The sequence below is a fragment of the Pinus tabuliformis genome, chromosome 3_2 (assembly GCF_031772625.1).
Source record: "Pinus tabuliformis cultivar Carrire ecotype Pingquan chromosome 3_2, CPIR1, whole genome shotgun sequence".
NCBI lineage: Eukaryota > Viridiplantae > Streptophyta > Pinopsida > Pinales > Pinaceae > Pinus > Pinus tabuliformis.
In genome coordinates, this window is record NC_142302.1 from 234,766,743 (window position 1) to 234,792,641 (window position 25,899).

General features: G+C 41.2%; 1 protein-coding gene across 1 annotated transcript in view; it reads left to right on the forward strand.

Moving 5' to 3' along the window:
- Positions 1–25,555, forward strand: part of LOC149180566 (BTB/POZ domain-containing protein At1g63850-like) — a 129,003-nt gene extending 103,448 nt beyond the window's left edge. Inside the window, exon 2 of the mRNA XM_089416181.1 lies at positions 24,277–25,555. Coding sequence (XP_089272307.1) covers positions 24,277–25,179 — 903 coding nt within the window. The 3' untranslated portion in view covers positions 25,180–25,555. The remainder of the gene's footprint in view (positions 1–24,276) is intronic.
- The last annotated feature ends 344 nt before the right edge of the window (positions 25,556–25,899 follow it).

Genomic DNA, 25,899 nt, shown 5'->3' on the forward strand with positions numbered 1-25,899 from the left:
ACGTGAACTGCATCCGCTAAACATGATGTTACTAGATGCTCAACCATGCCCTCATCGATCCTACGTGAACTGCATCCAATGGTACACCTACTGCCCCTGCCCATAAGTCTCCTTGGAGGTAACGCTCCAAGCACCTACTGCGCCGCATCATCTGCCACTGCATACCACCCAGTATCATCGCACTCCTTAACATGCCATTGTACGTTGCAACCTATCCCTGTACACCACTGGATACCCTTGGCTACGGTTGTACCATTTGTACTGTCCTATGTCCCGCCTGTGTCACTACACCTGTCACTCCCCGCATGTACTCAATGCGATGTGAGGTGCTCCCACTCCACAACGCAGTCCAACATACTACGACACACCCCCATGCGTCTCCATGCTCATTCGCAGACCACTGCTCCATGTTAGATGCTCCTACCCATCCTTGGATGTGATGGCCTAAAGATGTGTCCATATGCATCGACCCGCACTCTACCTGTATCATCACCTCCACCATTGTATCGTCATACTCTCCGATGAGTGGATCTTCCCTCCAAATCCTCCCCGAGGGACCCAAGAAGTGAATTTCCCCAGGTACTAGTAGCAATGCTACCCCTGCTCTGCTCCTCTGTGTCCTTCATGCGCCATGCAAATGTGAGGAATCCCCAACTCCATACAAGGCACTGTCTGGTGGCCTACCAATGCCACCTCTTCCGACAAACTCCTACCATAGTATGCTAATTATCTTGTGTTTCCATGCACGACTGTCATGCTAAGCTTCTTTCAATGCATAAAGTAGCCTGCACGCCTCCTTTTGTTATCTGTCCCTTCAACAACTAGCTCACGCGGATTTGATTCATTGGTTTGATTGGATGTGCACTCGGCTTGGTATAGACTAGACTTCCCTAGGCAAGAAACCCGAAAAGGCCCCATCAGTGATACATACCCAGCAGTGATACGCACCCATATTGAAGCGGTAAGGAATGTCACTAAACGGTAAGGCGGTAAGTGCTATCACTAAGTGGTTAAACTCTCATTATCTTTCCTGTGCCTAATTCCTATGCTATCACTGAACGTTAGATCTTTTCTACTTTCCCATCAATTAGCTACGTGTTTATAAGACAACCTAAGGAGCCTGCCCACAAACTGGTTGGCCACTGGTACTGACCAAAACTCCCCTAGCGAATGCACGTGCTCAGCAGCTAGGTCAACTATACCATCCAGGCCATAGTCAACTGGTATACCTGGGAAATGATAGGCAGTCCTTCCCGGATCTCAATGCCAATCTAGGCTTCTAGCATCCCTAGTGCCTGGAAGCTCCGGCTGAGCTACACCCGGGTCAACTACCATCTCTATAGCCCACTCCACCGGGTACCAACTCAGAATCTCTCGCCATCTAACCCCAAGGGAGGGATCGAATTCACAAACTCTCGCACATAGAACAACCCATGCATGCGGATGCTGCACCCTTTGTAACTCAGGTCATCTCATCTCGCTACCCTAGTGAACACATGAAATTTGACTAGGTAGCTCAGTCTCTCTCTCTCAAATGGGCAAAGGTGACCTTAGAGTGCTGCGAACCCTGTCTATGTATGCTTGAAGAGGGCTGCTTCAGCGCTCCAACGTGCACTCTAGCTGCACCAGTAAGGAATCCAGCCGCTCCCCGATGTGAGTCGATTTGGCCGTGGACTTGGCACAAACCACCCTCATGCCCTCTAGCTCCTTGTTCTGCTGTAGAATAACCTCTCACACTGAAACGACCTTCCTTTTTAGTGCTAGAAGGTCGGCCTGAAACTGACGAAACTGCTGTAGACAACCATAAGCTAATACCTCTGTATTCCCTGGTGCCCCATCAAGGGGGGATATGTCTCCTGGCACCTCCCCCATCTGTTGTGTGCTGCTATTACCCAAAATCCTGGACACGACCCTGGTCACCTCATCAACGGATGGAACTAGTGATGTATGCTCTACCCCACCAAGATATCAACCATAGTGATCAAGGGAGTCTCCAATGAGGATGATTCCTACGTCACACTGAGTGTATCTACATGCTCCCTACAATCTGGTGTGCCCTCAACCTCCTCATCAGGCTCCTGATATCTATAAGCCAAGTCTCCACCAGCAAAAGTGCCCCCTGGTCTCACCCTCTAGCTGCCCCTGGTTTTGTCGACTTTCCCTATATGATGCCTATGGATGCATCCCCACGGTTAGTGTACCTCTAGTGCCTCTGCTGTAACGATGACGATGGGTCTGGTCTGTCACCCTCCTCAACTGGGTCAACCTCTCATCGTTCCAACGAATTCCACCCCAGGGTTCCTGCATACTGAATTTCCCTTGAACCATGGGTTTGTCTACAGTTTCACCAGCCATTATGCCTACATACCTGAATCTTCCATGATCTTACTGGCTACCCACAGCTGGGCCAAGATCATGCTCTGATACCACTGTAATGTTCCAAATTGAATTTTACAACTAATAACAAACACATGAACTAGGCTACAACAAATAGAATCACAAATATGCATGCACCATCAAAAGCATCAAGGAACTGGGCAAATAAGCTGAACCATTTTACTGAATTATGAGTTGTAAGGAGTACATATAGCAAGGAACAAGTGAACCTGGGCTTGCATAAGCAAGCTGAAGCAACCCAGGTGGAAGAGATGACCCCCAAGAGTTAGGACACTTGATGACCCCCAAGAGTTAGGACACTTCGGTCCAATATCCTTCTGCGTAGACCCAAAAATTGGCAACTGCTGCTGCACTGGAAATGCTAAGAATGACCCTCTGTGGTGCCCGAAATCGCCTGAAAATGCAACTGTAGCTTCTCCCAAAAATACTCAACCAAACCCAAAAAGGAATCTGCCCCAAACCAACCACCCAGAAAACCCACAAAATGGTGCAATTACCGACTAAATAATAAAACGCACTGCTGAACAAAAAGGATATTTTTGGCCTGAATACTGCCTGGAAAATTCTGCAAATTTAACCCCAGACTCCTCTCAACAAACCCACAAAAACCCAAAAAGGGTTTTGGCTAATTCCGACCTTCCAAAATTGCCCTCTTTTGGCACTACGCCCTCCTGAACCAAGACTGCGTCCCCCAATGATGTAATCTGTTGAAATCCTCCTTATTTCTCCTCAATTTGCAATAAGAATGATAAAGGAATTTTTCCTGGATGTAGGGGAGAGGTTTCACATCAAGTCCTAGCACAAGATAGCTGAACCCAGCTCCACAAAAATGTTGTCTAGTGACCCCTTGCACAGGCCCTAGGAAGATAAATTCGTTCCCCTCAATAGCAGTCACCTCCAGCTCCAAAAATTTCCATAAAGGCTAGACTCCCCCTCAAGCAACTCCACTAATTTTCTCTTGACAAAACACCCTTGGAAGTTAGCTTAAAATGAGTGGTACGATTTCTCTACTGCGTCCTCCTTGGAGTACAAATTAGCTGAAGGAATTTGCTGAAATGTGCTACAATACTCCACAAACCTTCTCACCAAATTAGCAATAGCTTGCCTCCCTAGGGTGGCACTCGAAGTCCACCGAAAGAAGGGTGAGTTCTCCCCTTGGAGAACTTTGTGCTAAGAAACACTTGTGACCCAACTAAACAACTTGAGCAACAAAGGAAATAGATGAGTGAACAATAGGACCCAATAGCTTCTATGCTCCTTCTATTTATAATTTTTTCTTGCCTCGTCATGTGGATCCCTCCATCCAATATTTCGACCTCCTTCCCTTGGCAATTTGATTTTCCTAAGGGGTTTGAATTCCCCTTTTTGGGTGGCCCCACATCCCACTACCAATTTAGTCTTTCCTTTTCTCTAATGGGTGTGGCCTCCATCTTTCCAAATAGTAAGTGGGGACTCCCTCCACCCACTTTTCCGAAGTTTACATGCTAAAGTATTTCCCAACACCCAATTGCAAAACTAGAAATTCATCTTAGCAAAATTAAATTAATTGGGGACAGTACACATTCTTTCTTAATTGACTTTACCTAGTTGATTCTCACGTTGATATGAAAATATGGTCAGCTCCTATGTCATACATTTAGGATTTTGTCTTAGGGGCATGTTATCGCATAATCTAACAACGTCGCCTCACTAGCTAAGCAATGTGACACATTCGTCCCCCCCTCCCCCCTCGTGTCACATATTTCACGTGTCGGACACGACACAGGGGTGACACATGTCTGACACGAGTTTCACTCGTGCCCTGTTCGTAGGGCACGAGTTTGATTGGTGTTGCACACGAGCCCTACAGGTGTCTCGAAATTTGGACACACCTCTAGTGAAAAAAACATCTTAAAATCCATTTATCTTCTCATATTCTCACACTATTCAGTGACAAGTTTGTAGCTCTCAAAGGATTTGGAGTGCAACTATGTGCGATTAAGCAATGTTGGAAGGGATTCCAAGTATTGGGAAGTGGATTTGTCTAGGCCTTGTTATGGTTTAAACTAGCAGGGGGCATAAAAGGAACTCCTAAAGGGACAACTGCTAGGTCAAGGGCAACAATGGAGGGTTAGCCCACTGTCACCTCAGCTAAGACTCCTTGTTCTTTACAAACTATCACCGATGGGAGGAGACTTGGTATATAGAAAGTCACTTGTGAAGGATGAATCAACCAATGGATGTGAAGTGACCTTAATGATCCTTTTCCTAGAAGGGGGTTAAGAATGGAGCTTGCTCTTTAAGCAAGGTACAATGATTTCTAGGATAAGGAGGTGAGGATTTGACAGTTAGGTTAGAGGAGGAATATGCCTTGTAAAGGAGTTTCCCAATCCTAAAATCCTTATTAAGCTTGACTTCCCGAATGGTTCTTGAAGAATTGACCTTTCAAAGGTATGGCACCATAGAGGACCAAGTAGACCCAGCCTAGGTTGAGAGAGAATCTAGCAACCAATGATTTTCTTAACCTAGACAAGGAAGCAGAAAGGATCAAAGCAAGGATTTCCACTTAAAGATGTCAAACTGAACCTATGAGGTGCTACCCTAGGGAATACCAAGGCAAAGTTTGATCTCAGAGCTAGGGCTTGGCATAGTTCACAACTCCACCGTCGGAATGGCTTCAAATTTGGAGGAGGCCTTGAGGACACACCAATGCAGTAGAGGCTAGGAGATCGTACTTTTCCTTTGGCTATTTTGTCAAGAAAGTGATGCCCTAGGTGACCCAACTTGACTAAACCTAGAAGAGAAAGGGAAAGGTGGAGAAAAATGTTCTTTGAGTGATCACCTATTGGTGGACCAGTGCCTAAACCCTTGGGGAGAATGGAGTCTAGGTGAATGATGAGAAAGGAACTCGTACTTCGGTCAAGGAGGCCTTAAGGACTACTTCACTTGTCCTTTAGTGCAAGAAGAAGAGATCTGAAAGCTTTTATACTTCACTTGGCAAAAAGAGATGGCTTGTCAAGATAAATTCATCGGTGAAATTACCCCTAAGAGATTTCATTCACATACATGGCCCAAACATTGAGGGATGCTATATAGAAACAATAATTCCACAATTTTGCAATTATGCAATGCAACAATTAGCCCTAGTATAGCGAAAATGCCATTCAATGCATATGACAAAAATAAAACAAGAATAACATTAAATGTGTGTACTTACATGTAATAGAACATATCCAACCATCAACAATTTGATAATAAAGAAGCTCCAAGATAAAATACTCCAATTTAAACATCAAAATTGATCCATGCTCCAATTCATCATCCTAGTAAAAGTACGAAATTCTCTAAAGAGAAGAATGATCCAATCCAAAGTGATGATACAAATGAATTCACGTCTCTCCTATTTATACACTCATTAGGAGTCCAGATTGCCTAATTTGAGCCTACATTAGCCCATCAACTAAAATAATGTGCAAATAACTATCTAATGGTGACAAGCCCACCATACTAGCTCACAAATAAAATAATAAACCTCCCAAGAGGTCGAATGATCAATAATGCATGTCGTTGGGCTCTCTTAGAGGCCTAATGAAATCCGTAAGTGCCAAAATGACGAGTTGGACTTCCAAAAGTAATGGACAAGGGGTTGGCCCCTTGTTCTTTACATAATAAACCTGTGGTGCTCCCAATGGCTTTGTGGACACACAAGTGACCTCATGGGTCTCCAAGTAAGTCGAAGATGCTTGTAGACCATTTGTAAGGGCTCAGATGATGGTGTAAGTGATGCCACATCATCCTACAAGTCCTGGGTCACCTGCCAAGTGCATGGTACATTTGTGGGGTTGGCTGGGAAAAGGTGAGCCAGGTGCATCTTCCTCGTCCAATAGGTGATCTTGAGCAATCTCTAAGCATCTTTGGGGATCCACGGAGTGATGTCTATTGCTGTGGAGGCCCATGGCTTTGAACACACACCATACATGTCCCAGTGTAGCCCTTTGGAGAGGGTTAGGACCCCGTATAGGGAGACCAAACCCAAGATGGGGACCACCGGCAATCCTGCATAAGATCCAATGCGTCCCCTAGCATTCCAGTACAAGAAGTCATCAAGGAAATCGAGTAAAAGAGCTTACAAACCATGGATCACAGGTGGGGACTTCATAATGGCCTGCCCTTCCATAATGGGCTTTGGCATGTGCTAATGTCTCCCAACTCCAAATGGGGTTGACCAAGTATCCCATTAGGTGGTTTCTACTTTTAAAGGGGATTATATGTCCAAAGTACATCCTTTAAAAGGTGGTGGCATGTGATAAAGAGGTGAATGGAATTGGGAATGAGAAGGGGCAGCCCTGGGCCCACATGCTGGGGTACAAGGGTAGCTAGTAAAAGGGAATTCCACACTTGGGTATATTATGTATAGGAGGGAGCAATCGTGGTATATGAGGTGCCCCAACCTTGATTTTTCCACCCTTATTTATATGCCTTTTGCCTTTTTATGAGTTTTCTTCTATTAAATGCTCGGGGCTCAAGGGGTAAGAGCATGATGTATGAGATATGTCAGTGGATACCCCCTTTTAAGGTAGGGCGGCTCATTGCCCACCAGGGGTTGTTGGGACAATCATGGGTTCCTATATGATGAAGGAGGCTCATAGAAACTATAGGAATCATGTTGATGGCCATGATGATGGGGTAATGCTCATGTATTGGCCTTTTCCCAAGTGCTAAATGTGTTTGTCCCTACCATATTTTGCATTTTGTGGTACATTTTCCTGTTGAATGTGACCAATTGTGCTTTTACTTTTCTTTTTAGCTGCATCAAACCTTTGAGCATCATTCTAGGCCTAACCCAAGATATGGGCAAGGGGAAGGGGAGAGCTAGCACTATGTGGACCTAGTGGAGGAATGTGGACCCAGGTGGGACAAAAGATGAATGCGGTAATAATGAGTGGAAAAAGGGTAGTATATGTGGATGAAGGAGCGAGACCACGCAACCAAAATCAGGGTTTCCCATGAAATACCATCCCACGAGACTAGAATCTAAGGTTAATATCCAAAAAGGGGTCTAGGGGACAAGAGCACAAACCTAACCCATTCTTTCTGCCAAATCCCCCCATTAATCCATGCCTAGAAGTGTCCATGATAAGCAAACTACAATACTCAATTACCAAATGATAAGGCATACCTTTAGGTTTGGGAGGCCCACCTTCAAACATACGATCATGACAGATGGGTGAGGTCCCACATGGCTGACTCAGGTGGTGGAGAAATGGCACAATGAGCTAGTTGGTGGTTGCAAGGGGTTGCCGACTGAGGACCATCTTGGAGAAATTTTTTTTCCTAAGGATATCACCCACAAAATGGTGGGTAACAGACCCTCCTTAAATTCTTAAAGTAAAAGTGACACTCCTTTATTTTTCATTTTCATCATTTTACTTAAATTTTTAACATTAACAATAATTGAATCAAGATGTTTGAGAGTGATTTCAACCCCATCAGTTTTCATATGGAAAAAATAGAATTTTAGATCCCATTCAAAAGCCAACGGACTTAACAGTTTTCAGGATTGGGGGGATGGCAACGTTTCCATTAGAGTTTGTCATGTATGAGGGTATGGAACTAACATTTAATTAAGAGGACCAAGCCCTCTATGTACCTCGATGTTAGTGGCAATGATTGTTGAACTCCTCTATCATGATTCTAGTAAAAATGTACCCATCACTCAAACCGAATCTCGATTTGACATGTTAAGCTTTTTCTATTTTATTTTAATGCTTAGAGGGTGACATTGATGACAAGGATCCCAATATAGACAATGATTTTGATGATATGTAGTACTGGTTATTTGTTGTAGCATGATTTTTTTTGGACTCTACACGTCATATAAGGCTTCTTTGTTGATGTATTTTTGGTTCAACGATGGATTGCACTCAATGCTAGTTTGGTTATATACATTGGTTGTATGATTGAATTTGTATGATCATCATGTAAATGTTTTATATGTATAATACTTTATGAGTAGTTCACTAATTTGTTATATATATATATATATATATATTAGTTTTTAATATATAATATATAATGTGTCCTCGTGTCATGTTCAGGGGGATCACCGTGTCATGTGTCAGATACTTGTATGTTCTGTGAAAATTTGTGAATCTATACAAACATAAATCTATTGTAGTCACTGGTTTATCATCTCCTACTTGTTATTTCATTCAATAAGTTATTTAATTATAAACAATGATGAAAAACACTACTATAGACTACATTGACACACAAATCATAAACTAAAACAATAGATGAGACAAACACACAAGGGACATCGTTATTTTTGGACAACATGTCCCCGGAAAAACCCAATGCGGGAAAACCGGTGCAGTAGATAAAGGGTTTCTATTATTAAGCAAGCAGAATCTGAGTACAACAGGTTGCCTCTGACACTGGCTAACCTTTCAAAGAAATCACGGTAGCAAGAAATGCATATGAGGGTTTACCTCGTTCTCCAAGTCACAGCTGATCCACTGAGTGGCTTGACTCCAACAAACAGTGCGAAATCCCAGTGCAATCACTGCTTGGGCCAACTTCTTGCCTCTAGGAGACTGCGTCTCCCCTTCTGCTGGATCAATTTGCTAGAGGAAGACTTCTGTTCAACCCTCCCGGTTCAGAACCTCGCTTTTCTAGCAAAATCTCGAGCTTCTGACGAATATCTTGCATTGCCACTGCAAGAGACCCTCTTGGTCTGCGTCAGCACTACGTGAGCCCCTTCCTGGTCTGCGTAGGCCTCTGCGCTGCCTCTCTGATGCTACTATTGCCTCTCTGCTCGATACTCTTTGGCTCAAAACTCCTTTCCGATCCAAATCTCTGCTTCTGCCCCTCTCACTGCAACTTAGATCACTAGTTCGATTTTCTCAGCAAACCACGCCCCAAAAAATTTGAACTGATTTGATCACTCGGTGTATCTCCAACTGACCCTCAAGCCTCATCTTATACTTTTCTTGTTGATGAACCAACGAGTGAGATTAAGTCCCTAATGAATGGCTAAGATTAAAACAGACTTGATCCTCGTCTCTTAGAAGCTTCTCACCCATATTTTTATTAATACCCATTAATATTTTTTTAAGTTTAGACTTAGGAACCCCATTAAAAATATTAATTATTTTAATAACTCACAATCCGGGTGGAATTTCTTCAAACAATTTCTGGGTCTTGGAGATCTTATGTATTCTAACCTCTCTACAAACTTACAGAGCTAGAGCACCTCTGGTGCTATCCCAAAATCAACACTCCTTCTTAGCGAGGAATGTGTTCTAGCAATACTTCCAATCAAAGCATCACATTGATCCACGACATCAGTCCTTCGTGCTGCTGATGCTTGGCCTGCTGCCCTTCATCCACTGCACTGCTGCACCCTGTACTGCTGCCCATGACACTGCCACTGCCATTGCTGCATCTGTACTATAGCTCCCTCTCAAAATGTTGCATCATGCTGCCCATAGCATTACCACTGCTAACTGCTGCACTGCAACTCAGTTGCTGAGAAGTAAGCAACAAAAAAGCCACCCAAAAAACTAACATGCTAGTCAGTGTGGATGCCTCGTGATGCTGAAGCTACCTTCGCTGCTTGTTGATTTTTTGTAGCATTGGAAGTGCTCTAGCCATGAAATTTGGTGGAGAGGCTAAGGCACATGAGATCTCCAAGACCCAGAAATCATTTGGAGAAATTCCACCCGAATGAAGAGATATTAAAATAATTAATATTTTTAATTGGTTCCTAAGTCTAAACTTAGGAAAATAAAAATATTTGTGTGTATTAATATAATATGGGTGAGAAAGTTCTAAGTGACGAGGACCAAGCTAGTTCTAATCTTAGCCGTTGATTAGGGATTAAATCTCGGTCGATGAATCGTCAACAGGAAAAGTATAAGAGGAGGCTTGAGGGTCAATTGGAGATACACCAAGAGAGATCAAGAATTTGATTTTCTAGGCTGAGGTTTGCTGAGGAAATTGAGTTAGTGATTAGTTGCAGTGAGGGGTAGTTCAGCAAGGGATTTTCATCCAAGGCTGGAGAATAAGTAACAGAGAGGCAATGAAGTGCCAGAGAGACAATGCATGCCCAAGAAGGGCTGACGCAGAGGTTGAAGGAGGTAGTGCAAAGGACGTAAAGAGCTGTAGAGGCTGACACAAAAGTCGTAGAGGCTGATGTAGAGGGCTTCAGAGGCAGTGCTGGGAAGATTTTGTGGGGCAGACTGAGAGTAGATCAACCGGGAGAGGGTGACGCAGTTCCAGAGCAGTGCTTGGGGCAACTTTTGCTGTCCAGTTGTGGGGTTGATCATCAGGTTGCTGATTTGCCGGAATATCTGTCTCCGGATAGAGGTACTACTGCCGAGGACATTCTCTGTTGGGTGAGCCATTATGGCACCCTAGTTGTATTCAAGAAATCTGCTTAATAATGAAACCCTCATATTTGTTGCACCAGTTTTCCCGCATTGGGTTTTTCCGGGGATGATTGTTCAAAAATAACGGTGTCCCTTGTGTTATTGTTTCTGTTTACTTCAGTGCACGATCAATATATCTGTGAAGGTTACATTTGTGTTTACTTCGATGTTTGTGCAATTAAATAACTTGTTAATGTAAAGAACAAGTAGGAGATAGTAAACCAGAAATTGTAGTAGTGGTTTCTGAAGTGTTAAATTCAAGAATTTTCACACTGCTAATCTGTGTTGATTCTCTGCTGCTACTGCGCTGCTACAATATGCTCTATGACTCCCGCACTGCTGCAACCTCCATTGCACTGCTTCAGACTCTGGCACTCTAGCTTTGCCACTGTTGCTCCATCATCCCTCACACCAACTGACTCCCGTCATTCTGCTACCGTCGTTAAGGGCTCCCGTAGCTGTATGTTATCCAAGAGTTTGGGCACCTCAAAGATCCTGTCCCTTGTGTAGTCCTCCCGACTATAGCTCTATGTCGCCCCACCTCTTCTCCAGAGGTGCATGAGCACTCATGGCACAATCCTCGTCATCATCCTTCTTGTCAGCTTTTGCTGGAGCAACGTTCGAGTCAGACTTCTCTTCCTTGCTCTTCTTCCGAGGGCACTGAGTGGCGAAATGTCCCAATTCCCCACACCTGAAGCATCTGACTTTGGTTATGTCTTTATTTTTCCTCTTCTGCTGCCCTGGCTGTCCCGCTGATGCGAGAGCTGCATCCTCCTCTTCCTCCTTCTTGACTTTGACTCCTTTGCCGCTACTTCCTGCCTTGGTTAACTGCCTAACCTTTTCCTGTCGAAGAGCTACCCACATCTCCTCCCAATTGGGGGGAGAAGCCCTGCCCAAGATGCTCTGGACAAAGGTCTCCCAGTCTTCAGTGACTGCATTCAGGGCAGTCCTGACCATGAACTTAGGATCTGGTGTAGACCCCATGGAAGTCAGTTGGTCTCGAATCCCTTGCAACTTGAGAAGGAAGCGATTGATTTCGGCATCTGATACGGTCTTAGCTGGTTCTCAAGCAACATCTTATGTTGAATTGAAGTTCCCTCATACAAGGTGGTCAAGGGCTCCCATATTTTTCTTGATGTTTCATTTTCAGCAATATGTGGGATCACATGATCCTTGACCCCGCGCAGGATCATGCACTTCGCCTTTGCTTGAGCCTCCTCGTATTTCTTGAGAGGATCAACATCGACCGTTACAACCACCACTTTCAAGGCATAATCCTTGATGCGATTCTTGTCCAAGATTGCCAGGATCCTGGCCTTCTAGATGACAAAGTTGGATGCTCCATCCAACCTGTCCTGATCCCTTAGTCCATTGACTGCCATCTCTGCTCAAAGAAGTGTAGAACAGATTCTTTTCTCCCTCTCTTACTGCTGCCCCAGCTAGACTCGGATCTGGATTTCTTTGGCGCTAGAAATCCTCTGAGGAACACGTTCTTTCCAGACTTCCTCAGAGTCTTGATTTCCTTCACGGAAATCCTCCCGCCAAATAATGTCGGATCACTCCTTCTCCAATCCTTCTTTGTTGCTGCTCAACAACCTGGACTTAGATTTCTTTTGGCAAGAAATCTGTCAAGGCAGTGATTCCCTCTACCTCGGTTTTGTCTCCACAAACACTGTTCTGCAACAATAGCAACAACGTCCCACCGACACCACAGATCGAATCTGCACTGCTCCTACTGCCCCGCCAACTGAAGAATCTGAGCTCCTCCAGCTCTGCGCAGTCACTCTGTGAGCTAGATTAGCTCCTCCTGGCCATTATGTCACTCCTTCCTGGTCCAGAAAATTGACGTGGCTTTGTGTGAGCCTGATTTGCCCCTCTCTGATTATGTGCTGGCCCAGAAAGCTGATGCAATCACTGCGTGGGCTCCTCCCAGCTTCTGCGTCACCCTCTCCTAGCTCAGAATGCTGACGCAGGCACTGCGTGAGCCTCTGCGTCACCTTTTCTACAATGTGTCACGTTCCTCTGCGTTCTTTGGCTTTGGAACAACGCTGTCACTTGGGACAATTGCCTCTCTGCAACAGATTTGTTGGATCTCCCCGCTGATGGCTTAAGTATCATATGATCTGCAATGATCTGCTGCGAAATTTTTTGAATCTATACAAACAAAAATCCTACTGTAGTCACTGGTTTATCATCTCCCACTTGTTATTTCTTTTAACAAGTTATTTGATTATAAACAATGATGAAAACTCTACTCTAGACTACATTGGCATACAGATCATAAACTGAAACAATAGATGAGACAAACACACAAGGGACACTGTTATTTTTGGCCAGAACGTCCCCAGAAAAACCTAATGCGAGAAAATCAGTGCAACAGATAGAGGGATTGTATTATTAAGCAAGAAGAATCTGAGTACAACAGGTTGCCTCTCACACTTGCTAACCTTTCAGAGAAACCACGACAACAAGAAATACATACAAGGGTTTACCTTGTTCTCCATGTCACAATTGATCCACTGAGTGGCCTGACTTCGGCAAACACTTCGAAATCTCAGCACAATCACTTCTTGGGCCAACATCTTGACTCTAGGAGACTGCGTCACTCCTTCTGCTGGATCGATTTGCTGGAGGAAGACTGTTGTTCAGCCCTCCCGGCTTAGAACCTTGCTTCTCCAGCAAGATCTCGAACTTCTGACAAATATCCTGCATTGCCACTGCAAGAGACCATCTTGGCCTGCGTCAGCATTGCCTGATGCTACTACTGCCTCTCTGCCCGATACTCTTTGGCTCAGAACTCCTTTCTGATCCAAATCTATGCTTCTGCCCCTCTCACTGCAACTCAGAACACTAGTTCGATTTTCTCAGCAAACAACGCCCCAAAAAAGTGCACTGATTTGATCACTCGGTGTATCTCCAACTGACCCTTAAGCCTCCTCTTATACTTTTCCTGTTGATGAATCAACAATCGAGATTAATTCCCTAATCAACGACTAAGATTAAAACAAACTTGATCCTCGTCTCTTAGAAGATTCTCACCCATATTTTTATTAATACCATTAATATTTTTATTTTCCTAGTTTAGACTTAGGAGCCCCATAAAAAATATTAATTATTTTAATAACTCACAATCCGGGTAGAATTTTTCTAAACGATTTTTGGGTCTCGGAGATCTTATGTATTCTAGCCCCTCTACAAAATTTTGGAGCTAGAGCACATCCGATGCTACCCCCAAATCAACATGTTCATGTCCTACATGTCCTGTGTTCTCGTGTCATGTGACTTAGCTACACAATAGAAGCAAGTCATTCCCTACAAGAAGCTAAGTCAACCTCAAACTCAACATTTATTAAGAAGGCCCAATAATTTATATGTGGTTCACGAACCCTAGAGATCAGTGACTGCTACATACATGGAATATTTGTACTAGGAAAAAAGCTTGACCTTGAGAGTGTCGAGAGAGTTGAACCCATGACCTCTCAATGGCAAAGGTGTTAGAAAATCAAAAGGGCAAAAATATTTTCTTATTCTTGATAATTATTTGTGATTTTCTTGATTTGTTATTACGATTCTTTATATATTCTTTCTTTTAGTTCATCAAGCAATTACCAAAGCGAAAGCACCTAAAACAATGGACACCAGATGTAGGCACTATGCCAGGGCAAAACCCCCCTCAAGGGGAAAACCTAGTCAAAATTCTCTTCCTTTCAATAGTATTCTTTGAGACTCTTCACCTTAGACAAAGACCAAGCCTTCCCTCCACACCAAGTCAACCTTTCAGATCTTTGACCTCTCTTCCAGCAACTTCGACTATGTAATAGCTTCCGACATCAGGGAGCTTCTGGCATCAACAAAACTTGGAAGACTTCGATCTTCCAACCTAGGGCACGAAATAGAGAGAGGGAGGCACCAAAATTTTGTTTTTCTTCTTCTCGTTAGACTCCACCCAACTTGCACTTCCTTTGGTTTCCTGACTTCGTACTTCGCACTTTTGAGCTTCCTTAGAGATATCGAACTTGCTTGAGATGAAGTGCTCCAAATGAATTCAACTTGCTTCTATTTATAGGCTTCAAGGGAGGTCGAATTGATGTCATTAGGTCGACTTGATCTCTTCTAGGCCGACTTGATGTGGAGGATACATAAAGCATATTTGACTCAATACTAAACCTTTTTACATGATTCAAGAGTCCAATAAGGGTCTCTTTAAAAGTGTTAAGACTCTATTGACTTAGAATAAATCCTAAAAGTCCTCAATGGATATTTTGACCTAAAACATGGTGACCCAAGCATGAAACCCATGCTTTAATAAGTCACAATAATAATAATAAAAATTCTTTTCTTTATTCTTTTGACAAGTACATTATAAAATGACTCAAATACATTTAATGAAGACCAAACCTAGTTACATTTTCCAACCATCCCTGTTAACTAGGGAGGTATTCATCATATACAAGTACAAGGAAGATCTCAACTATATGAACCATGAAGAACTTTAGGCACTGCAATGCCATGGACTAGATTCTTGACCAGGGCAATCTATCCATTGGTCTCTCAACAATTTAGGCACCACAATGCCATAGACTAGATTCCTGACCAGGGCAATCTATCCGGGTGGGACTAAGATGGACTCAAGCTTTCAACCTCTCTAGGTACCATCAGGCTTACTTGCTAACCACCAACCCAAAGATCCAGGTGTGTATCCAAAACAAAGCTCTATAATCAACACCACCTTTTCCAACTTCGGGACCTAGACATCAACACAAAAGTGTTGGCTAGATGTCTTTCCAGGCAATGCTTCACTCACAAAGCCTTAACACCCCTTGATCCAATAGATTAAGTATGACCAATCTCTCTCAATCAAATTGATTGGTAACCAACATGCTATCAAAGCGTTCGAGAGATTCACCTGTACAAACACAACCCCAATCAATAATATACTTTCATATGTACATACTCAAATACAAACCTCCGGGGTCTTTTAGACAACTTGATGTTGCTTCTCAACTTTTCATAGTAGGACTATCAATCGAATCTCTGATACAAGATTCCTCAATCATACACTTTCCTTTCCTACTTCTCATGCAACAGCATATCCTTCGAAATTCATTTTTCAATCAAAACCAAGTTATGCCCTCCCTCTCAACTAGGGAGCATCTCTTTATCCGGACTTCCTTTTAATCTAAGGGAGATCTCTTCTATTTTCGTCATCGGAGATTCTTTCGTGGCTTCCAACCATTTCATCAGAGTTATCATCATCCCCATCATGCTTATCACATCAACAAACATGTTCACCATATTGAAGATTGTGTACCTGCACAACTTAGATAACAAGTACAACCAAAATTATAGAAGCATGAAGTTAGCCGTATCAGTATCAAGGAAGCATTTCAACTTTATACATATCAGATACCCAAACTTAATTACAAACAAGAGACATATACTTTTCAACATCTTGCAAGGGACTTTGTCATAAACCTTAGACAATGTCATAACAATTTTCATTCCATCTAGGGTTTCAATGTTTCTTTCAAAGGTGTAACATACCCTACTATAACATATAGAAAACCCTAGAAACAATTCAAATATAGATCTACAAGGCATCTAACAACTTTTAGAATTCATATGTTAGATTTTCCACTAGGGTTTCATACAAATCCTAGAATTCATACAAGAGAATCAATCAAAACCAATCACAGCTTAGTCATTAACATGACCAACTTCCACTAAGGTTAGTTGCAGTCCCTAGATTTTCGATCAACCATCAAACGCAACTAAAACTCAGATTTTAACAATCTTACACAAATCTCAAATCATCACATTGTCATCATACATCAAAGATTTTTACTTCTACTAAAGTTTAACTCCAAAACACTAGAATTTCATTTTCACAATCTCAATAATCATTATATAAATAGCTCTTAGATTGTTATATCACACATACTAGAGAATTTAACTACTACTAGGGTTTCGCTGCAAAATCCTAGATTTCCAAATATCATCTTAGAATCTCAGATAATGACTTATATTAAATCCTAAGACTTATGACCATCAATAACTAGGTCAACACATGTATCTAGGAATTCATTATCATGCATAAGCATATTAGATGTTAGACAACATTAATACATTAGACATATATTGACCTAGACCATGCTAGGGTTTCGACCAAATGGACACATCTATATATACCTGGGGTTTCATTCCTAGGATCTTGCATTCATAACAAATGTTTTGCTTATAGGCCCAACCAAACCTAAAAATCTAGGGTTTCATAACATAACAAAGCAAACCCTACTATTCCAAAAATTTCAAAGGTTCAAGATCTCAGACAAACATCATTCAACCCTAACAAGTTAAGATTTCATGATCATACCGAAATCCCAATCATGACATCATCAACAAGAACTTCAAATAGCATTTCACAATATCCCTAAGTAGTTTAGGTTTTTAGACATTCACATTAGCATACCCAAAGGTTAGGGTTTTCCAGAGAATTTGTCTAAGGTTCTACAAAATCAGTTAAGAATAGGATTGGGGTAGATTTATCAAGTGATGAATCACCCAAAATAAGAATCAATATGATTCACTATAGCTAGACACAAGAATGTTAGTAATAGAGTGTCAAATGAATAAGCATTTATTATAAAGAAATCAATGTTTTAAAGCATACCTTTGTTTCTTGACAAACCTTGTCTTGAGTGTTCCTTTTTCATACTCAAGAATATAGCAAATGTTTTCCTAATCAAGACAATAGAGGGAGAATGATGATTAGTATTAATATAATCAAAACTAATTGAGTATATGAAACCAAAAACTGAAAGGAAATGAGATATTTATCTTTAGGAGCTGTTGGGGGATCCCTCCAAAGCTTGAGGGATACGTATAAAATTACAAAAGAAAATGTCTTTTCCAAAAACATGTTAAAACCTATAAATTCTAAATAAATATAAAAAACATAAAATAGAATAACTAAGACTGAAAGCAAAGGTCTTAGTAGTGTAAGTCCCTTATGTCAAATTCTTCGGGTTTTACTTTCTTTGGGTCTTCTTCAACAATGTTGGCTTGATCTCTTTCTCTCTTCTTGTTTCTTAGATTGTCGGGACAGTCGCTCTTGAAGTGACTCTTCTTATGACATTTATAGCATTCTACCTTGGACATGTCAGCTTTCTTCCTTGTTTCTTTCAATTTTTTTCCTTTATGTTGAGCAATGTAGGCATTTGATACTCCTTCAAGATTGGCAACTAGAGAGATCCTCAATTCTTCTTGACTGCAGGCAGTCCATAGTTCTTCAAAAGTGGGAGCTTCCTTCCAACTGTTAAGACTTGTAGCAAATGCACCCCAAGTAGGTGGCAATCCTAATAGAGTAGTGATCACGAGTTATTTACCTGGAAAAATTTCATCAATGGCCAAAAGATCATCCTTGATTCTTGCTATCTTCACAAAGAAGGAGGCCACTGTGTCTTCTTTAGTCATCTTTGTGGTCCTTATCTCATTCTTCAAACTTGCTACTTGACCAATTTTCTTAATAGTGAATAACTTTGACAAGGCTTCATACATTCCCTGAGCATGATTGTTGTTGGCTATGAATGGGACAAGGTTGTCCTTTATTCCTTCTACCATTAGAGTCATGGCCACCATTTCTAGTTCCTTGAACTTTATTTTGTCAGCATCATTGGAATCTTCTGTAGGCTTCTTTACTCTTCCTTTGACCAAGTCTAGAACCTTGTTCTTTCCAAGGATGAGGTCAATCCTTTTCTTCCAAAACCTGTAGTTTGAGATGCCTTCAAGTTTGTTCTCTCCCTTGATTGTGTTAGACATCTTCCTTGAATATAGTGGACTTCTTCCCTGAAATAGCCCTTTTGAATGGTTCTTTGATTAAGTGTTTGAGACTGCCTTTTTCTTCTTTCTTTACGAAAGCTCTGAAACCATGTTAGAAAATCAGAAAGGCAGAAATATTTTCTTATTCTTGATAATTACTTGTGATGTTCTTGATTTGTTATTACAATTCTTTATATCTTCTTTCTTTTAGTTCATCAAGCAATTACCAAAGCGAAAGCACATAAAACAATGGACACTAGATGTAGGCACTATGCCAGGGCAAAACCCCCCTCAAGGGGAAAACCTAGTGAAAATTCTCTTCCTTTCAATAGTATTCTTTGAGACTCTTCACCCTAGGCAAAGACCAAACCTTCCCTCCACACCGAGTCAGCTTCCTATATCTTTGACCTCTCTTCTAGCAACTTCGATTATGTAGCAGCTTTTGGCATCAGGCAGATTCTGACATCAAAAAAACTTGGAAGACTCCGATCTAGGGCACGAAACAGAGAGAGAGAGGCACCAAAATTTTGTTTTTCTTCTTCTCCTTGGACTCCACACAACTCGCACTTCCTTTGGCTTCCCGACTTCATACTTCGCACTTCCCAGCTTCCTTAGAAATATCGAACTTGCTTGAGATGAAATGCTCCAAATGAATTCGACTTGCTTCTATTTATAGGCTTCAAGGGAGGTCGGATTGATGTCATTAGGCCGACTTGATTTCTTCTAGGCCGACTTGATGTGGAGGATACATAAATTATATTTGACTCAATACTAAACCTTTTTACATGATTCAAGAGCCCAAGAAGGGTCTCTTTAAAAGTACAATGACTATATTGACTCAGAATAATTCCTAGAAGTCCTCAATGGGGACTTTGACCTAAAACATGGTCACCCAAGCATGAAACCCATGCTTTAATAAGTTACAATAATAATGATAAAAATTCTTTTCTTTATTCTTTTGACAAGTACAATACAAAATGACTCAAATACATTTAATGAAGACCGAATCTAGTTACATTTTCCAACAATAGGTGCTTTAACGACAGGGACTCGACCAATTGAGCTAACCCTTGGGGCCTCTAATTCAACAATATTAGCTAAATGGAAGAAAATAATCACAATAGACTTATTCCATTCATCCGAACATCACTTCATCAATCGAAGAAAGTTCATCCATGCAAGTTAATCTTCCTCAAGACAAGTTTGTTACCTAGTGATCCGTTGTGTCCAAGAGAGAGAAAGAACTAGTGCGCACTCCTCACGAGAGAGAAATATGAGTGTGTTTGACAATGATCCAAGACAATTTGACTTCCCTCTATTTATATGAGGGCAACCAAGTTGAATTTTCCTTAATTTACACTAAAATCCCTAAAAAGATAACTTTAAGTGTTCACAAGTTCAATAGGTCACAAACTATGAAACCGGATTCGTCCAAAACAGGCCATGTGTTCGAATCCCACGAATCCGACACGATTCGATGGGAATTCGAATCCAAAAATGGGACATGACGTGTCCTAACGGGACACCATTGAATCCTAGTCGTGTCCCGTTAGGACACATCGTGTCCCGATTTTGGGATTTGAATCCCAAGAGGCTTTATGAGGTTTATGAGGGTTTATGAGGTTTGTGAGGGTTTATGAGGTTTATGAGGGTTTATGAGGTTTATGAGGTTTGTGAGGGTTTATGCAGATATTTGAATTTTGTATGTACTATGCTCGCTATAATGTTACTAACTTACTTTTTAAACAGTAAAACTAACATCTAGATGAAGATCTATGTTTGAAATCAATGAATTTGTATCATTAATGAGAATTTGTGTAAGAAATATCTAATTTTTAATATATATATATATATATATATATTAATAAAATAATATATAACGAATCCTACGTGTCTTGTTACAGGGGGTCAACGTCTCCAAATTTGACACTCGAATCCTCGTATCCTACGAATTCCGAATCCCCGTGTCAGGTGACGTAGGTCACAAATTGACCTAACAAATAGGTCTCAAAATGAATAAACATGCGAAAATGCCTCCTTTTATTGCACACGTGGGAAAAAGGCTTCCCAAATGTGAACTTATTCTCCAAATGTGGAGATCTCCATCAAGCAAGGTGCCATAAATGGTCCAAGAGTGCTCCTCACTCCAATTCATGTCATCAACATGAAAGGTGCATCCTCAAGTCACAACTCTGCTCAACCACACGTCATCATTAACAAGCCCCATGTTATCACTCTAGGCCATGCAAGGGTGATGTTCCAAGCCTAGGGCATGATGTCATAATCAAGAAGTGTACCATACCTCCAAAAGGATCATAAGTCATCATCACACTCAACAAGGTCCTGGAACAAAGCAACACCCATCAAGAAGGTGCAAGGCTAGCTTGGGGGCGTCTTGGGTCCATTGGAGTACATCATTAATCCCAGTAATGTCTTGGATTCTTTGTGTAGCGTTTCAACTTTTACAGATGTGGAAGGTGGCATATATCAATGGTGGGTTTCTCCCATAGCCATTGCTCATCTCAATGTGGTCAACATTGTGGCTTCAAGGTCCAGAGGTGGCTTTATGCTTGGTTGGATGTCCTCATTAAGGTGCTAGAGAAGTGTCAGGGCATCTCTCAAGAGACATCAAATGTACCCGGGAAGAAACATCTAAGACATACCCTCAAAATCAAGTGAAATCATCATCATTAGGTAAAGAAATCATAAAAGTATTATGGTGGACCATACCTAATGCTAAAGAAACAAGAGTACTTCACACAAGCAATGCTGTCAAATGACTTTCTAGCTGATGATTTATAAACACGTTAAACACACTTAGGTTATCCAAAGGCCTTATTTGGTGCTTCCAATCCTAGGGGAGGAACAGTTCCTAGGCTGACCTATTAGTCAATAGGTGCATGTGAGAAACATGGACATGGAATGGGATTGACTTAATGAAAGATGTCATTGTCTTGGTACCAACTTTTGGGGTTCCAACATGAGTGTAATGATGTGAAGAGGGAGCAATCGTGGACTTAGGCTACCCCTTTCCTCAGCCTATTTTTACCACCCCTCTGGTGTGCCTTTCACTTTAATGATTTTCTTTTTCTTTCATGCATAGCTTGGGTTACTAGCTTGCTTGATGTATTCAAATACCCCTTTAAGATGTAGTGGCTTATTGGCCACGAGGGTTGGGACATTCATAAGTTCCTTTTAGTTGGATAAATCATGATATGCCAGGAATTGGGTGACAGCTGATGAGGCGGGTGGAGCTCAGACTAGGATTTTGTTCACACACTTGTCAATTTGTCCCATTCATATTTTGCATTTTACATTTTCTTTATTTTGTGGCTATATATACTTTTAACTTTCGTTCAATTGCATCAACCTTTTAAGGGCAAGATTTTGAGGCCTTACTCAAAGACGAGGGTAAAGGGAACTAGTATGAGTGATAGATAACAATCAACCTGAAGAATGGAGGTAGATACAAGGGATAAATGGAAAGTGATAAGTATGGATTACCATGGGCACGCTACATCAGTAGTGCCTCCTATTTGTGCCTCTCCTGAACTGTGGGAAGAAAGGCCACAAAGAAGGTTACACTTGACTAGAAGCAAGGGATAACTACCGAGGTGAAGTGTGGGAACAAGGATACAATCAAGAGCGGTTACTCATCCAACTCAGCCTGTGATTCATACTAGAATGTCTTTAACATCAAATGAAAGCACATGATTATAGAAATGGTTAGTGTACCTTATTACAGACGACCCTCTTTCCTTCCAGAAGTAAGCTATTCCCTTAGTTGAGGTGCCAGAAGTGGGTGACCCACTTGTTAGTTTACTCGAACTATTCCCAACTTCTTGTGCCCTATTATCCACCCAAGTGGGTAAGCTATAGGATAAAACTTTTCTCCTATTTGTTCAGCTTACCAGCCCTATGATGATCTACAGATAACTTTGCCTCAAAGCTCTCCACATATTCCCCATTCAGTAATGTATGGTTATAGAAATGATGTCTTACTGGCATACCCATGAATGACAATCTCGTCATTTGTTTTGTTTTCATCCTTAATCACACTCCATTGTATTTATCAATTGCATTTTGTCCTTAGTACTTTTTATCAAATAATGATTTGAATTTCCTCACTTTGTTAATAGACCAAGGAAGAAATGATGCTGCATTGCTGTGCCTAATCTAGTTTTTCACATGTTTTCATTTATCTATGAATCAAATATCATCCTTACTATTAGATCTAATGTCCATCTGTACAGAATTGAAGACTAAGCATGCACCAGAAGACAGAGATATAACAAACAAATTATCATATTAGTAATAAAATCATGAACCTCAAAAGAAGTAATTATCCCCAAGGTACCTTGAAGATGCAAATGAGTTCAGGACTGAATACAGAATATCAAAACTAGCTGCAGCCAATTAGACACCCCTCAAGAGGAGCCTTACAAGATTGAAACTAAAATTATTGCATATTTAGACTGATGCACCTGCCGGTCCTGCCCAAACATCATATGAGACTTTTGACTATCCTAAGATCGCATGTTTACCTACACAATTACGTACGTTGGAGAAAGTACTCTACCTAAATTCTTATTCTATGGAATGGAATGAAATTAAGAAAGCATGATCGGAGACAGGTGGTCAAATATACATTACTGAAAGGAGGTTATAAGAATGACCTTACTGGGCCATGCAGGCAAGGGTATAGATCATTTCAAGTACTTGAAGTCTTATTCTATGGGATGGAATGACAATAAAAAAGCATGATCACAGATATGTGATCAAATTGTACATTACTGAAAGGCGGTTAGAAAGTATGTCCTTACTGGGCCATGAGTGCAAGGTTGTAGAGCATTTTGCAAGAACGTTATTTAATTTTGAGGTTTTTTGGCTCATGGCATCTAGAAATGTCTCAATTATCAGAAGAGATGGCTGTTTGTCAGATTTGCAATTAAATTATGAGACACTGATTGATTTTTTGAGAAGATGTAGTAACTGGTTGCGTGTCTAATTCAAACTTCACTTAATGAACTACATCTTTAGAAAGGAATTGGGTCATGTGCACTGAAGCTAGTATATTGTCTAGTGACTTGATGCATCACTTTGAACTGACCAGCATCCTAGAGTTGATTGAAAAATAATCCTGTTGGCCATGTTTTGGCTTGCCATAGACCAACAGCATTTTTTCCCCAAGGAAACCATCATGGAAAACCCTCCAAGTATTTCCCCAGCATCCGTGGATGATAAATGAGGTAAACTCTCGGCCCTGATTATGGAACCTAACCCCCCAAGGGGATCAAGAGAGTCGAACCCATGACCTCTTCAACTTTTGGGGAGAGATATCATGTCTGGCTCCAGACTGCTTGAGCTAACCTTCGAGGCTACAATAGCCCAACAACATGCTATCACTAATAGATAATTTTCTAACATGAAGGGACTGGGTATAGTAAACTTTCTTGAGGCCTAGCCTTGTTCCAAGATGATGTAGTTAAGATATTGGTGTGGGAAATTATTTCTTGTTTTTCAATGAAGAATTTATTTGTGCTGTTACAATCAAGATGGGAAGAAGAATTCCCTCTTGAGGATATTGATGGAGGCGAGTCATATTTGTGATACCTCTATCAGAGCTGAGTGTTTCTTTTTCCATTTGCAGGTATCAGCGAAGATCTTGTTTGATTCTGGTGTTCAGGCATGCCTGGAATACCTTGAAGCTATGCCCTGGACAGAGGAGGAGGAGGTAAGGCTGAGGAATTTGTTGAGTCAAATCCATTTAGACAGAAACACAGTACAAGATGTGTTAGGGAGGCTACATCTCCCAGAGCACACAGGCCCAGAGAAATTACTCATGCATGTAGTTCAATCAGTTACCAAAGGAACAGATGAGAAGGCAAGGAGGGAAATGAAATGCTTGGTATTGAGAATGATTCGGGAGAATTCAATCCAGGATAATGAATTTGCGAGTCTATTCAAGGATGATTTGTACAGTCTCTGCTATGGTTGTCTCGACTCTCTTGTGAAGCTTTTTATGCAAGCCACTAACAAAAATCTTGGGAATGAAGTTATTGAAGACAGAGGATCATTGATTGCACAAATTGCTCGACAGGTGGACAATCTAAATTGGCTACTTGAAATTCTTGTTGATAGACAAATAGCAGAAGATTTTGTAAGAATATGGGCTAACCAGCTAGAACTGTTAGAGCTATACAAGCAAACTTCTTGCATGGTGCGATATGAAGTTAGCCGTGTTACTGCAAAGTTGGTCATGACCATAGGAAAACGCCAGATACTTTCTCCTTGCGAAGTGAGATATAACCTTCTGCAAGCTTGGTTGCAACCATTGGTTGATGACTTTGGTTGGATACAGAGGTGCTGCAAAGGACTTGATATGAAGGTAGTCGAAGAAGCAATTAGCCAGACAATTCTTACACTTCCAATGAAACAGCAACAGAGTATACTTCTTTGCTGGATGGAATATTTTTCAAATTCTGGAAATGACTGCCCAAACTTACAGAAGGCATTTGAAGTTTGGTGGAGGAGGTCATTTATGCCGAGTTGATGTATTGACCTCCAAGGCAACATGTCTGGATTTCTAATGTTTGTAGTATTTTTTTAATCTTTCTTTTGATTTGAGACATATATTTTCGAAGTTTTTTCTCTGTTGTAATTCTCCCAGGAAACCAAAGAATCAAGAGATTTTTTCTATGGTCATTTCTTCCAGTGTGACCAAGGTGAATTACCAAGGAAATTACCAATCGAAATGGCAGGAGACAACTAAATGTAACGACAAAAGAATATCTCAGCCAGGGCAGCTGGATTCTGTGGAATGGACAAAACATCAACATAGCTTATGACGAGAGATGAATTTACCTGACATGTACATAAAATGATTGGGAAGTTAATATGAAATGAGATTTTAGGGGGTTTGCATTTCACTTGTTAATAAAGCTGGCCAATGCTATTCATACCTATGAGTTTGTTTGGGGGGTGTCATTCTGTCATCAGCTATTGCTTGCTGTACAGAATCGCCTGTGTAACCTAGAAGAAGAGGGCAATGGGTATGGGTTTTCAGTGTCAATAACAGTACAGGTTTTGGAAATGTTAAGATATATATAAAATTGTTTTTTTTTCTCTGCACTAGTGGTCTCACATATTTTCCAAAAAATTTCATACTAAAACCTCAAATTCTTGGGTAAGTTGTAAGGTATTAATGTTGTATGGACATGGGTAACTCACATAAAGGGCTTGAGCAGGAGAGAAAGCAATGGGAAAATGAGAA